Source organism: Elephas maximus, chromosome 3 (genome assembly GCF_024166365.1).
Source record: "Elephas maximus indicus isolate mEleMax1 chromosome 3, mEleMax1 primary haplotype, whole genome shotgun sequence".
Taxonomy (NCBI): Eukaryota; Metazoa; Chordata; class Mammalia; order Proboscidea; family Elephantidae; genus Elephas; species Elephas maximus.
In genome coordinates this window covers 45383379-45397952 of record NC_064821.1, presented here as the reverse complement: position 1 = coordinate 45397952, position 14574 = coordinate 45383379, and the positions used below count along the sequence as shown (strand labels likewise).

General features: G+C 54.3%; 1 protein-coding gene across 1 annotated transcript; it reads right to left on the bottom strand.

Moving 5' to 3' along the window:
* Positions 1 to 184: 184 nt before the first annotated feature.
* RNF207 (ring finger protein 207) lies at positions 185 to 14172 on the bottom strand. Its single transcript, XM_049877751.1, has 17 exons — positions 13568 to 14172; positions 12815 to 12947; positions 11554 to 11698; positions 11357 to 11438; positions 11208 to 11283; positions 11009 to 11134; positions 10537 to 10583; positions 10198 to 10270; positions 10059 to 10127; positions 9576 to 9644; positions 9385 to 9482; positions 8371 to 8557; positions 7989 to 8174; positions 7647 to 7698; positions 7002 to 7119; positions 2657 to 2737; positions 185 to 1705 (listed from the first exon to the last, which is right to left on the bottom strand). Exons 1-17 carry the CDS (start codon positions 13756 to 13758, stop codon positions 1534 to 1536), a joined length of 1905 nt encoding a protein of 634 aa, XP_049733708.1. The 5' UTR covers positions 13759 to 14172; the 3' UTR covers positions 185 to 1533.
* Between the last annotated feature and the right edge of the window lie 402 nt (positions 14173 to 14574).

Here is a 14574-nt window from a genome sequence, read left to right as displayed (position 1 = left end):
GTGGTCCCAGGCACTGCCAATCAAGGGCACCCATCCCACAGCAAGGAGTAACTCAGTGGAGTAATTATTCTACTCTTGTTTTTACATACAGAAATGTTTATTTAAATATTTTAAATTGGATTTCCTTTCACAGATACTGATTATTATTTCCAATTCTTAAATAAAAATGTACTTGATTTCACTACGAACAACAGTGTCTTTGTGTGTGGGGTAGAACATCTGGAGCCAGGGGTACCCAGAACTGGCAGTATCAGCCAGGTGTATTGTGCCCACCGAATTCAGTTCTGAATTCCTGCATTTAACCAGTGTGTGATGATGAATTCCCTTTTGCCCCTTAGGCTACTGCAGAAGTCCATAATGCTTTGGAATGGAATGTTCAGGTCTCTGAAATAGCAGGTACGCAGGCCTTGGAATTCCTGGGTGGCATAAATGGTTAAGTGGTTGGCTGCTAACTGAAAGGTTGAAGGTTCAAGTCCACCCAGAGGCACCTCGGAAGAAAGGCCTGGTGATCTACTTCCAAAAAATCAACCATCAAAAACCCTGTGGAGCACAGTTCTACTCTAGCACACATGGGGTTGCCATGAGTCAACTGGTGATGGAGGTGTTGGGTATTGATGTGAGGTACTCCAGGGCCTCCTCCGCAGCTCAGAAGCTATTTGTGGTTTGAACCACTGAATGAATATTTGCTTAAAATGTGACTACCTGGGCATCATTTTGTCTCTAAAACTTTTAAATTTTAGGTCATGCAGGTTAGTTTTCTTTTTTAAGAACTAAGTAGCTCTCAATAAAGGGTACTATGTAGGAATGGGGAATATGAAAAACTACTAGAAAAAAGGCTGGTGGCGAACTGTGCTTTAATATCAATACAAGGTGAACGTCTGAGTCACAGCTTGGGGAAAGTAGCAGGGAAGTTGTAATGGGACCGTCTCCTGTTGAGCACCCTGGTCTGTGAACTCAGCCCCAGCCCTAAAGGGAGGGTTCTTTTCCCTTTTGCTGAGTCAGTGCTCAGATTGTTGGGTGGAACTTTCTAGTGGCACCAGATTAAAAAATAGGTCCGTGATTTCAAGAGAAACCAGAATCCTCCAGGGCCAGGCAGGCGTTGCACAGCAATGGAGTCTTGGTATCTGAAACTGGAGCCAGTCAAACGTGATGGGCCCACACAAACTGTCCTCCGTGGGACCCAGCACACGGACACATAGTTGAAGCTGTACAAATGAGTGTTCTAGGAGAAAATGTCTTTGGTTTTATATGGGTGTTCACTCTTTTAACATTTTCCATTTGGTTTGGAAAGAGCTGTGCCCAAGGTACTGTGATTAGGCCCCAGATATCATGTCATGTGAACACAGGGAAAAGCTAAACTTAACCCAAGCCAAAGAATTTGAAGTTACGACCTGCCATAGAGTTTCTGGGTTTTAGTGTTGATGAACCTTTAAAGACGTAACCATAACGGGAACAACATGTTTCTTAAATGCTCTGGTCTTGATGTACATGCATGTGGTAAAATACCCCATCTGCCTGGGACCAGCCCACTGGCTAAGTTGGGAGCTCTTTCCGTGTGGGGACGTCGCCCCCATTCTTCTGTTTGGGTCTGTGGTGATCTTTATTTTTCAGCGGAGGCTCTTCTGTGAGACTGCTCAGAGGCTGGTTGTTCCCTTTGTGTTCAGATGCCTTCTCCCTCTTTTCAGTGGTCCTCCCTGGCTCATTCCTAAAGGAACAGGTTAGCGTGAGCTCCTCTACCCCACTGGCCCCATCTCACCGTGTCTCAGTGCTACAGTCCACGTGGGCCAAGGCTTTCAGAATGGAAAGCCCCTTTGGAAGGCACCAGTAAGGTGACCATGTCTTCAGAACCAGAAATCTCATCAAGGATGATATTCTGATCTCTTTTCTGACATAGAGCCATTCCCCCCGGGAGATGGTTTCTGGATGCCGAAACATTGGCATGTCTAGACTGTTTAGGCAGCTTGTGGTGACATCAGGCTTTGAATTAACACTCTCCTGAATCATCTAAGCTAAATGGCTACCATGCTGGGGAGGGCACAGTGAGCTTCTGCTCTGTCCCCAACCTCCTTGTGACTCTGGACAATTTAGCAAACTGCTTCATGCCACATAGGCTATTGCAGCTCTAACATTCTATAGTTCTCTGCCCCATGATGAACACATTTTACTGAGAGTGAAAAACTAAAAGATCAGCCTGGCACAGTGATGCATCTGTTACTACACAATTTTTCTTCCTCTGGCAAGGAAGTATTCTGGCAAACACTGGCTCCAACGAATAGTAATGTTCTCAAAACAAAGAACAGCCCTCAGACACTTCTTCTCATTTAAGTGAACCAGAGACAGTTGCTGTAAATACCTAAGAGCCAGTTGGTAGTGTTTACCGCAGCGTAAATGATGCAGGTGATAATCCGGGCTCTCTTATCCAATGTTGGCCATTTCTACTCAAGTCACGTCTATCTTATACTTGTTTTAAGTCGCTCATCCAGGTTAAGAAACTCTGCCCCCTTATTTTACAAACTGAGGCCCAGCCAGGGTTATGGAGCTGATCAGCGGCAAGCTGGGACCAAAAGGGGAAAATAAAACCCTTGGTCTCTGTCCCTCCTGTTCATCTCTGAAATGAAATCATTTGGCCACTGTCAGTTGGATGGTCTTGATTTACCTGGCCTGGGTCTCATCATTCGTGCTGTCCTCATACATGTTCTGTAGATTCTCCAGCTGTTCATCAGCAGGTGCTTGAAACCTGTGCGAGAGAAAGCCAGTCACTGGGCATCGTGGAGGCAGCAGGGCCAGCTCGCTGAGGCAGCAGGGCCAGCCCGCTCGTGCTTGTCCTTAAGCTCACTCTGCACAAAAAGCAGACTTGAGCCAACACTCGAGGGCCTGCTAGCATCTCATTCAGTCCTCAAGTATTCACTGCAGTCCAGCAATTTGCTGGGGAGGAAGGCTGCAGTAGGTGGCAAGAAAGACGGGGGCCTTGCTCTCACAGAGCTACTTTCTGGTTGAGGGAGTCATGCCAACTGTTGGGAAGAAGCACAGCAGGTGAGGTGGTGGAGAGTGACAATGGGCAGAGGCAGCTCTAAGTGACTGGTTCGGGCAAGCTTCTGTTGACATTCACGTGGGGACCTGAGTGGTGAGGATCCGCTCGACAACCTGAAGCCAGAGGCCCCCAAGTGGGAGCCAAGGTAGCTTTCTGAGGGAACTGAAAGGCCCTCATGACTGGGGTGTTGTGAGGGGTTGGCGTGGTCAGAGATGGGCAGGGAAGGTCCATGAACAGACTGTTAGGCCACAGTGTGATGGGAAGCATAGGGCTTTTTGATTCTGTTTCATTGTGACGAAAATATACACAACAAAACATACGCTAATTCAATTTCTACATACGTAACGCAGTGACGTTGATTACATTCTTCAAGTTGTGCAGCCACTCTCGCCATCCTTTTGCAAATCATTCTACCACCATTACCATAAACTCAATGCCCCCTAAGCAAAATTCCCTCTTTTCTTCACCCGCTTACCTTTGGTAACCACTAATGATCTTTGGTTTCTGTATATTTGCTAATTTCATATAAGTGAGATCATACAGTATTTGTCCTTTTGCGACTGACTGATTTCACTCGGCATGATGTTTTCAAGGCTCATCCATGTTGTGGCATGAGGAAGCCTAGGGTTTTAAGTGATGACTGGCTGCGTGACATACTGGAGGGGGCCAGGAGGGCAGACAGTGGCAACTTGGAGTTTGGGGCAGCAGTAGAGACCAAGCTGGGTGAGCTGAGATGCAGTAATGTCAATAGGACTTTGGGTTAGGTTGGAAATGGGGGTGGGGAAAGAAAGGAAGCCAGGATGTCTCCCAGGCTTTTTACTGGAGCACCTGGGTGAATGGTGGTGCCATTTACTGAGATGCGGGAGGTGGAAGCAGCAAGTTAGGGGGCAGGAAATCGAGAGCTCTTTCTGGCCATTGTGAATTTGAGATGCCTTTTAGACTTCCAAGCAGAGACAGTGGGAGGCAGCTGGCGGAGAGTTCTGGAGGCCAGGAGAGTACTGTGTTGGAGACAGGATGGGTGTCATGGGCATGTAACTGGGGCTCTGAAGCCAAGGGATCAGATGAAGTCACTTGAGAGTACAGGATGAGAAAAGGGCCTCAGACTGAGCTCTGGGACAAACTGATATTTGGGCATTGAGCCGAAGAGGCAGAGCCAGGCAGAGACCACGGAGGAATGGCTTGAGAGGTAGGAGGGAAGCAGAGTTTGGCCATCTCAGAAGCAAGAAAAGAGCACTGGAGAAGAGGATATGGTGGACACTGTCACATACTGCTGAGAACAGTGAGGTGGCTGGGGCTTGGCTGAGTGGTGGCTGATGATCAGAACAAGAGCTGCTTCAGTAAATGGCAGTTCAGAGGCTGGGGTCAGAGAGGGTTGAGGAAGTGGAGGTGAGGAAGAAGAGGCAGCAACTACAGACAGCTGGGAAATGGAACCATGCAGAGGAGCAGTATTTCCTTTCTCCTTGCCCCAGACTTCTTCCTTTCTGTCATTTCCGGGTAGAGACAGTGGGTCTGCCAGTGCTGCCTCTTGCTGGCAGGCAGGAGCATGCTACTTAGGCAGCTTCTCACTGATGTAGCACACACAGAAAGTGTCCAGAGTTTGGGAGCTGGAGAGCATGTAGCTGAGTGACTGACAGCAGACCTGAGAAACCTAAGTTTCAAACCAGCAGGGGGACAAGCTGAGGACAACCCAATTCACACCACAGAATCCTTAGAAGGCTCGGGAGCTGCCAACACCGTGGCCGTGGAAGCAGGGAGGGTGAAAGTCAAGATCTGCTCTACCTTTGAGCAAATGTCGCCCCCACACCCACCCCAGCAGGAGTCTGAAGGGTTAGTCTCTGGAGAAAGTAAAACACACAGTTGAAAACTGTACTGAAAACCAGAAAATTAAGTATGTATACAAATACTCCACATAGTAACCTTCTAGGAAATAAAAGGGAAAAGGACCTAAACATAAAAAAAAAAAAAAACCCACTCACCCAGACCTCCCTCCAATGAAGTACCATTTATGTGCTCAGAGCTTCCAGTCCACTTTTTTGCCCGTATTCCTCACACCCTCCTCATATGAGCAGACAGACAAGGATTGCCTCAGATCTGAGAGAAGCCTTTAACATCGAAGATAGGAACCTAAGCAAACATAAGTGACTTGGAGAAAACAGACTTCAGGGAGGAAAAAAAAAAAAAATTCCAAAAGGAAAACTATCAGTAGCTTCAGAGAACTAAGATATTTTGTCTATGAAGCAAAAAACAGAATAGTAAGAGAAAAGAACCGAAACAAAACCAAACCCGTTGCCTTCGGGCCAATGCCTACTCATAGCGACCCACAGGACAGAGTAGAACTGCCGCATAGGGTTTTCATTACAGAAACAGGCTGCCACATCTTTCTCCCATGGAGCAGCTGGTGGGTTTAAATCACTGACCTTTCAGTTAGCAGTCAACTGCTTAACTACTGTGCCACCAGGGCTCCTTTGAGAAAAGAACAGTATTAGAAGAAGAAAATTTAAATAATATAGCAGAATTAAAACAATAATTAAAAAGCAATATAGCAGAAATGAATAGAGAGGTTGGAAAATAAAGTGAGGAAATCTCCCAGAAGGTACAGCAAAAAGACAAGATCAGATAAGAAAGATAAGGTTAATTTGAGGGCCAGCCCAAGAGGACCAATATTCAATAATAGGAATTCCAGGAAGAGAAAATGTGAAGAGACAACTAATTAGTTTAAAATGTATATATACATGCCAAAACTGAAGGATGTGAGTTTCCAGGTTAAAAGGATCCATCAGTATCTAACACGATGGATGGAAGTATACCCTCACCAGAAGCAAAGAAGATTCTACAAGCTTCCAAGGAGAATAAATAGGCTACATTACAAGGATTAGGAACCGGAATGCCTTTAGGCTTCTCAACAACAACCTTGGAAGCTAGAAGACAACAGAGCGATGCCTTCAAAATTCTGAAGAATTTAATACCCAGTGAAACTATCGGCCAAGTGTAAAAAAAAAAAAACATTTTCAGACTTACACTGTCTAAAAACAATGTACTTCTGTGCACCCTTTATCCAGATGCAACTGGGGGAATGGCTCCACCAAAATATGAAAGAGGAAACAGGAGATCTAACACAGAAGCAGGCAAGGGGAACTCCCTGGAAGAGGGGGGAAGAGATCCCAGACTGAGAGCTGTGCATCATACAGGACAACCAGTCCATCCTGGAGCTGAGTGACTCAAGTGACAGACATGTTGAAGACTTGCCACTAAGATGTGCTCTGCCACTGTAACACCTTTTGATGCTTGAATATAGTGTTGAGAGAGCCTAGTCCAGATTCTTCTCTAGACTTTGCTTATCTCCTTGTTCTTAGTTGTTGAGTTGGCTCCAACTCATGGCAACCTTATGTACAACAGAATGAAATACTGCCTCATTCTGTGCCATCTTTACAATCTTTGACATGTTTGAGCCCACTGTTGAGGTTATTGTGTCAACCCATCCCATTGGGGGTTTTCCTTGACCCTCTACATTACCAAACATAATTTTTTCTCTAGCGATTGGTCTTCCTGATGATGCGTCCAAAGTAAGCAAGCTGAAGTCTTGCCATCCTCGCTTCTAAGGAACATGCCAGTTGTATTCTTTCTAAGACTTACTTGTTTATCTTGACCATGTGATGATGAAGTCCCTGTTCCCCCTTCTATATACTACTGCCTGGATCAGTTGAGACCTGCATTACAAGCCAAGAAGTGTCTTCTGGTTTGACCTACGCCTGAGGGCTAAAGGTAGGCTATAGTGTGCCTAGAAGCAGAAATTCACTCTGACCATGTTTTTGCCAGATGTCCAGCACCTTATCCTCCCAGATGTCCACAGTGAGCCCTCATGACCTCACCAACTGACTCCCCTGAAAGGAGTTCTTCTGAATGTCTGATACCTTTTGCAAATATACATTCTGAAGTGTCTTGGCCCCCCGGGAACATCCCCTTGTCTCACCTGGGCTCCAATCGCTCCTTCACCTTGGCAATGGAACGGACATAGGGAGTTATCTGCTTAGTGATGGTGGTCAGGTAGGCATTCTCCTGCTTCAGCTGGAGAAGGTCATGGAGCTGGGCTGTGGAGGCCAAGGCCAGAGAGTTATGTCCTGTTGACTTCAGATTCTTAATATCAAGCCTGGCATCACCCAAACATCGACTGTTTCAATAATTACCTATTAAAGAACAAGGCACTCGGTGAGGGCATTGTACCCAGAGTCCTGACCTCAGATGAATCATTTTGGGGCCAGTAAAGGGTTGTGAAGGAGCCCTGGTGATGCAGTGGTTCGGCTGCTAACCAAAAGGTCAGCGGTTCAAACCCACCAGCTACTCCACAGGAGAAAGATGTGGCAGTCTGTTTCTGTAAGGATTTACAGCCTTGGAGACCCTGTGGGGCAGTTCTACTCTGTCTTTATAGGGTCGCTAAGAGTCGGAATCGACTCAATGGCAATGAGTTTGGGTTTTGGAAGGGGTTGTGATGCAGGGTCAGAGAGCAAAAGGCAATAGCATGAGGACTTTCATTGGTTAGTGCTTTACTCTGACTTCTTTCCCCTGGGTATGTGTGGGTTAGCTTGGGGACATGGGGTTCACTCAGTAGCCTGGGAACCTTCATAAATTTCTTGCTCATTAGCCACACGCTGGTAGGACTCCTCCCAAATCTGAAAGAGAAAGTAAGTTGGATGTTGGATGGGGCAGTGAGTTGGAATTTCCAATGGTGGCTTTTCTGTCCTTTAGCTCCTTAGTCACAAGGCACTCCCAAGCCAGGCCTACGTGATTCCGGGTAGCAAAGACTACTAGGTTCCCAAACCTGCCACACAAAAGCCTCATGGCACACCAGGCCAAGGGCTTCCTCCTCCTTCCTGTGGTGGGGTCGCCCATGTCTATTCTGACATTGGGAGACTGGAGGGAAGTCATGGCGCAACTGGATTATGTTTCTGGGGAGGGCTACCTCCTCGAAGACTGTTCTCATGGCTTCCACAGAGGCACACTGCAAGGCGATCTGGGTGTCCACCTGCAGGGATTTGTGGAGGATGTCTGCCATGATCTCAGCCTTGATGAGTGAGTGGTGCTTGGTGAGGTCCCGATGCAACTCCTGGACCTGGTCCTTCAGGTTCTGGATCTCTGACTGCAGGCTCTGCACGGAGAGGCCACAGGAGAGCACGTGGTCACTGCAGGCTGGCTGTTCACTGCCAGGGCCTCAGGGGAGGGGTGGTTTCCAGAGTGGGTGGCCAGATCTAGATCTGACTATTCAGGCTGCTTGCAGAGCATCACTGCACCTTGGTGAGGGAGGGCTGGGGCTTTTTCTACATCACAATCCGGGCTCTCCTCACCCGATAGGAGTCCTCATAGTGGCGGCAGTGGTCTGTGAAAGGCGTGGCTTCGCCTTCGGCCAGGAGCACCTTGGTGCTCATGGAACGATGCAGCGTGGGTTTTTGGACAGGCGACCTCAACATCTTTTCCCCTGAGGAGTGGCAGCCATGCCCCATCAGCACCTTGGGGCCTGAGCCCCCTGCCAGGCTGGGGAGAGAGCCAGTGTGGACACAGGTGTTGGGGGCTAGAGGTCTTCCCCTATCCCAGGCCCAGACAAGCCCCCTGGACTGCTCAGTGCTCTAGCATGGCCTTCTCAGCCAGACTGCATATCAGAACCACCGTAGAGCTGGGAAAAACCCTGGTGCCAAGGCCACACCCAAGACCAATTCTATCAGCATGGGTATTTTCTAAAACGGTGAGTCTGGCAGGGTGCCACAGTGCTGGTCTGGAATAAATCTTGCAATCACTTACATACTGGGCTATGGAAATGTGGCCTGACACCCAGTCTCCCTTGCCTTGGTCTAGGGCCCTGACTTCCGCCTTAGGCACAGAAATGCTATTTCGGCGTTTCTTCTACATCCTCTGGCTCAGGCCACTCCCCACGCTTCAGGCTACACAGGCTGGGCCATGCCCAGGTCCCACCCCCAAGCTGTCCCTTCCCTCAGGCCCTAGGAGCCCCAAGCAGGGTGGTGGCAACTGCAGCGGCGGTTGGGGGCAGCCCCACATCTTCCTCTGGCTGAACGCCGCGCCGGGTCTGGCACGGGTCTCGGTCCGGGGTCCCCGACGGCTGCTTTCTGGTTGGCAGACACGCCTTCCCGCGTGGCGGCTGTCAGAGCCCAGATAACGCTCTGGGAGCACCGGGGAGGGAGGGACCGGAGCGCACGTCCTGGGCCGGATGTCCCGCAGGGGCGGCCCGCGTCTTGGAGCCCGCCGCCTGCAGTCTCTTTGCCCCCGGCACGCGGCCTTTCCTGGGCGACGCGCCGGACCCTCCGCCCGCCGCCCTTGTCCCGGACCCGGAAGGGGCTTGTGCTCACGTGCCGGCGCCGCCGCCAGCGCCCGCCGCCCGGCGCGGCCCCAGTAGCAGCAGCGGCTCCAGGCAGCGTGCGAACTCGGCGCGGTGGTCGCTGGCGATCTGGGCGGCGGGACCAGGCGTCAGGACGCCTCGCTGGGTCTGCCGGCCCCCGACCCCGGCCCCGCCGGCCCCTGAACCCGGCCGCCCGCACACCTTGCTGCTCTGCGCCGGCCTCAGGCGATGCGGCCTCGTGACGATGCCCTGCAACCTGGCCATCAGCTCCTGTGGCGGCGGGAGGTGTGCTCAGGCCTGCGTTGGTGGCCGGATTAGCACCCCTGAGGCCCCCAGGGCAAGTCTATCTGTGACACTTGACCTGGTACCCTTTCTAAGCGCCACTCCTCCCCTGGGACTGGCTCAGACCTCCATCCCCTGGATCCCCAGGAGAGATGGGGTGCCGGACTCTAGTACACACTCGGCATCCTGGAGGACTGGAGGTTTACACCCCTTCCAGGCTTCTCTCTTAAAAGCACTTGGTCTGTCCCAACTCTAATAAATGATGGATGAAGGTGGGCAGGCAAGCCTAGAGACACATGGCTCAGCCTTCCCTGTCACAAACTGCCACACCCAGAGGTGGCAGCAAGGGAGGGGTGCAGGAGGGGGTTCTGGGGGGACCTCACAGGAGCTGGGGAGACTCACATAGCCCAGGTCCAGGAACTCAGCCTTGTTGGCCAAGCTGAGGAAAGAGGAGCAGATGACCAGGTGAACCTGTGGGAGGGCCAATGCTCAGTGCCTGGCCAGGGAGGGGGCCTGCACCCCTCAGCTGTTCCCCCCTTACCTGCAGGGTGGGCAGCAGGGTGGCCAAGTGGGTGAGCTGCTCCTTGAAGGCCTTGTCCTTCTCTTCATATTGGCTGTAGGAGAGACAGGCAGCCTCATTCCCAAGGGCAAGGCTGGGCACTTCCACCCAGCAAGGCCTCCAAACTGGGCAGTCCACTCCCCACAGGTGGAGGTGGGTTGTGGGCAGCTTTGTACATCCTCCCTGTCACCTGTCACCCTGAGCCATGCTGTCCTTCTCAGTGCGGTGGACACAAGATGTCTCGCTCCCTGGGGCCAGGCCCAGGCTGAGGGGGGTTACAGAGGCCAAGGGGCAGGGAGGTGGAGACCCACCACCACTCACCTCTGCACAGCCTGCAGCAGTAGTGCTTTCCTCTCAGCCAGTTTGTCCTGGGAGAGAGAAACCGCTGCTGACAGGTACACTGCCTGCCATCTCTGGACAGCCCACCACCCACCTGAACACCAGCCAGAGGCTCATTATTCCCCAACCTATCAGACCTGCTACATGTGCCAGCGGCCTATCTTCCTGCACTCTGCTGCCTGAGAGGCCTGTACCATCACCATCAAACTCATTTGGTCAGCAAAGCCTTCCCTGATCCCCCATCTCCATTGACACCAGCCCAGGGCCCAGGTGGCCTCCCCTGGAACACTCCTGGCAACTCTAATTAAGTAACTCCTGAAAAGTTGTTCAGTGCCTGCCACCCTGCACAACTGCCAACTCCCGCGGCCCCGGGGCCTGCCCTGCCCTCAGCCTGCGCGCCCATCAAAGCTGGCTTAGAACTCACAGCCTGTGGCTGCCCTCTCCCGGCCCTCACCTGCATGCTGCCAAAGAGAGCGTGGATGGCGGCCTCTTCGTCGGCCGCGCTGCGCCGCACCTCCTCCACCATAGCCTGAAGCAGTGCGATGGCCTCCCGCGTGGCCGTCTGCAGCACCTTCACGGCCTGGGGACAGGGCGGCTTCAGTCCGGCGTCCGCGCCCGCGCCCCGCCCCGGCGCGCCTCCGCCCGGCGCTCACCAGCACCGCTTGCTCCAGACGCTCGCAGCCCTGCACGTACGCCGACTCCAGATCTACGCAGTGGGCCCGGCCCTCCCTGCTGGGAGGCTGCGGGTGAGCTTGGGTCGCGGCGCCCTCCAGCCCCCTCCCCTCCCGCCCCCTCGACTCACCCCTGCATGTCCCGGAAGCAGCGGATGCACAGCAGCGACTTCTTGTCGGTGGAGAACATGATGTAGGGCTCGGCGTGTAGCGCTGAGGCAGGGACGACCGTCACTGGTTCCTGGCGGGCCGCGCTGACCCCCACTCTCATCCCCACCCCAGCCCGCGGCCCCCTGCCCCCTGCCCACGGCCGGTCCGCCGCACTCACGGCACTTCGGGAGCACGTCGCGGCTGCGCTGGCCTAGGGCCACGATGTCGTGGCGCGCAAACATACGCGCCCGGTGGGTCTCGTCGCGGCAGCGCGCGCACAGCGGCTGCCCGCACGTGTTGCAGAAGTAAGTGGTCTCTGCGTCCTGTGGGCGGAGCGCGGGCTCAGCCGGCCAGCGGGCAGCGGTGGCGAAGCTGGACCCCGGCCAGCGTGGTAACTGCCACCGCCACGGATCGTTTCGCGCGTCTGTCCGCGCCTGGAATAGGCCCGCCGCTAAACCCCAGCCATTCTGTGTAATCCCGACAGGCAGTGCTCTAATATACCTAGTTTACAGATGAGGACGCTGAGGCTACTAGGTTAGTAGGTCCAGTAAAGAGCAGATACCTGGAAGGGGCTTGGGGAGGAGTATTCAGGGGGAAGGAGGGCAGAAACTGCATTTACAAAGCATGTTACCTGCAACAAACAAGTGTGTGTGTGCGCGTGTGTCTCTCAAACCCCCTTGGGGCCCTCAGTAGTGGCCAAACTGGAGTCACAGCTCCGCAGGATGACAGAAGGGGAGTGAGGGCATAGGGCTTCCTTTTCACAGGCCAGAATCAGGGCTGAGAGTCCTAGCCTGGGCTGAGCCCTGGCACTGACCCCAACAGTGGTTCTGACAGCAAATCCCAACTCCTTACATTGGCATTCAAGGCCATTTCCCTCTAGGGGTGTCTCCCTGCCTGCAGCCACTCTGATCATCTCTGTACTCCCAGGTCACATGTTTCTCAGCAACTGCTCAGCACACTCTAGCTTTTGCTCCTGCAGGCTGGTCCCCACCTTCACAGGACAAAACCCCACCTGCCTGAAGCCTGGCCTCTGGTTCTTTGGTCTTTTCTAGACTCAGGGGCAGGGACATCCCTCCCAAACAATGCACTGTTCTCACTTCCCCTTGGGCTTTAGGTAGCTGTGTACACCTACCTAGGTAGCAGGGGGGCTGGCCCAGCCCCTTCCTGCTCACAACTCCACCCAAAGTTGGGAACCTGTGAGCTCGCCCCAACTCAAACGACCTTAAGCCTACTACCTGGCTATTAAGTCACTTATCCTGGATCTCAGTCTCCCCACCGGTATAATGGGGCCCACATTCAGGGCCCAGGGAGCCTTAGGGAGGTATTAGAGAACCCACTGGTGGATAGTCCACTGAGGACTCTTGGCTGTGCACTGCAAGCATCTGGGACTGTGCACCTTCGCATCATTGCCTCTTCCCACCCCACCCGACGGCCCCTGCCTGCTTGCCGCACTCCAGGTCGCAGTTAGCACAGCGCACCGCCTCTGCGCTATCTGCCGAGCTGTCTACCAGGAACTGCAGCAGCCGGTCCACTGGCGGGAGCCCGCTGGGGCCCTTCACCACGGTCTGGTGCCTGCGGAGAGCATGAAGCCGGGATCAGGGAGCCGCTTCCCCGGCCCCCCACCCTTAACCCCCACATTCCAGACTGTGGCTAAAAATAGCGGTGGGAGGTCGGGCTGTATAGTATCTGGCTTCCACTATAAATATCTCAGGGCAGGACAGTGCTCACCCTGATCGGGTCCCTACCCCCTCCCTGTCCCAGGCGAATCCTGCCAGGTCCTGCGCTTGGCGACCCTGGGTGTCAAAGGCAGAAACCGCCCAACACCCTCTTACTGCATTGGGCAAATATTTACGGCCACTGCCTGGTAACGTGGGCCAGTCGGTTATGTTGACCTAAGACTTCTGGGGCCCAGAAGCGAATTACTGGGAGGGTCGTGACGCTGTACTGAGACCCCGTGCTCCTGCAGCACAGGCTCAGGACACCGGCCTCCCCACCCCCGGGCCTCGGTTAACTGCTACCATTAAATGGGCGGAAGCCTGCGAGTCCTAGCGCCGATAGCGCCCAGCTGGGCGCAGCCTTTCCCCACCAGCTCTGCCCCTAGTCGGTGCCTTGCCCTCCCTGCACCAGGGCCGGGTCCAGGCGGAGCCAACTTCGGCCTCCAGCATAGTCTCTTGGGGCTTTTGGGCACTCACTGGCACAGAGGGCAGGTGAGGCGGCCGTCGGAGGCGCGGCCACGCAGGCAACCGGCGCAGAAATCGTGGAAGCAGTCCAGCAGGCACGGGCGCTCGTATTGCGAGTGGCACAGCGGGCACACAAGCGGGTGGCCGCTCGCAGCGTCCAGGGCACCCGGGCCCTCCGGGGCCGCGAAGAGAGCTCCCGACATCTGCAGGGATCGCTCAGGACGGCGCTGGGTGAGCGCAAAGGGACGGCGAGCGTCCGCGGAGCTCCTCAGCCCGAGGGCCCGTCCCTCCTACCTTCTTGGTCCGGGTCCGCGGTGCCCGCTTTGCCCCGCAAAGGCCCGAAGGGACGACCAGCAGCCGGGGCAGGACGCGATGCAGCGACCGTGCTGCGCTCTGGCTGAGGCCTGGAGCACCACACGCAGGAAGGGTGGTAGGGTGGCGTGGGGAGGAGCCCGGTCCTGTGACTCTGGCGAAGGCCCAGCTGGGAGCCGGCCTCTTGAGGGAAGCTGACGCCCTCCGGGTCTCTCCAGCCCCCTGAGGGGACTCTGGAAGGTCAGGCCACTGGGGCGGCAAAAGCTGTCTTGCCTTTGGCCCTTTGAACCAAGGCACTCCCCCCTCCGCCCAGCCTCCCCCTGTCCCCACCTCTCCCACCACCTTCACTCCCACCCTAGGAATTCCCTGTCCCGCTGTCCTCGGGGTGACTCGCAGGCAACGCCTCTTGCGCGCTGGGCCGCCGCGTCACTCGGGCGCTGTTCTCGCGTCCCCCTTCCCCCAGTAGCACAGTGTCTGTGGGAAGCGTGCCGGAATATTTGCTCCCGCGGCCGCCCCTGGACAGCATCCCCGCCCCGGAGGAAGGAAGGCGGAGCGCCATGGTGCGGGCTGGATAGGACTGCACCAGGCGAGGGGCAGACGCTCAGACTGGATCCTGCCTGGGATGGCAGAACCGAGCCCAGAGCCGCAGGAGCGCCGGGTAGTGCAGGGTCCGAGGCTAGACCCGTTCCCTCCCGGTGCAGAAGCCC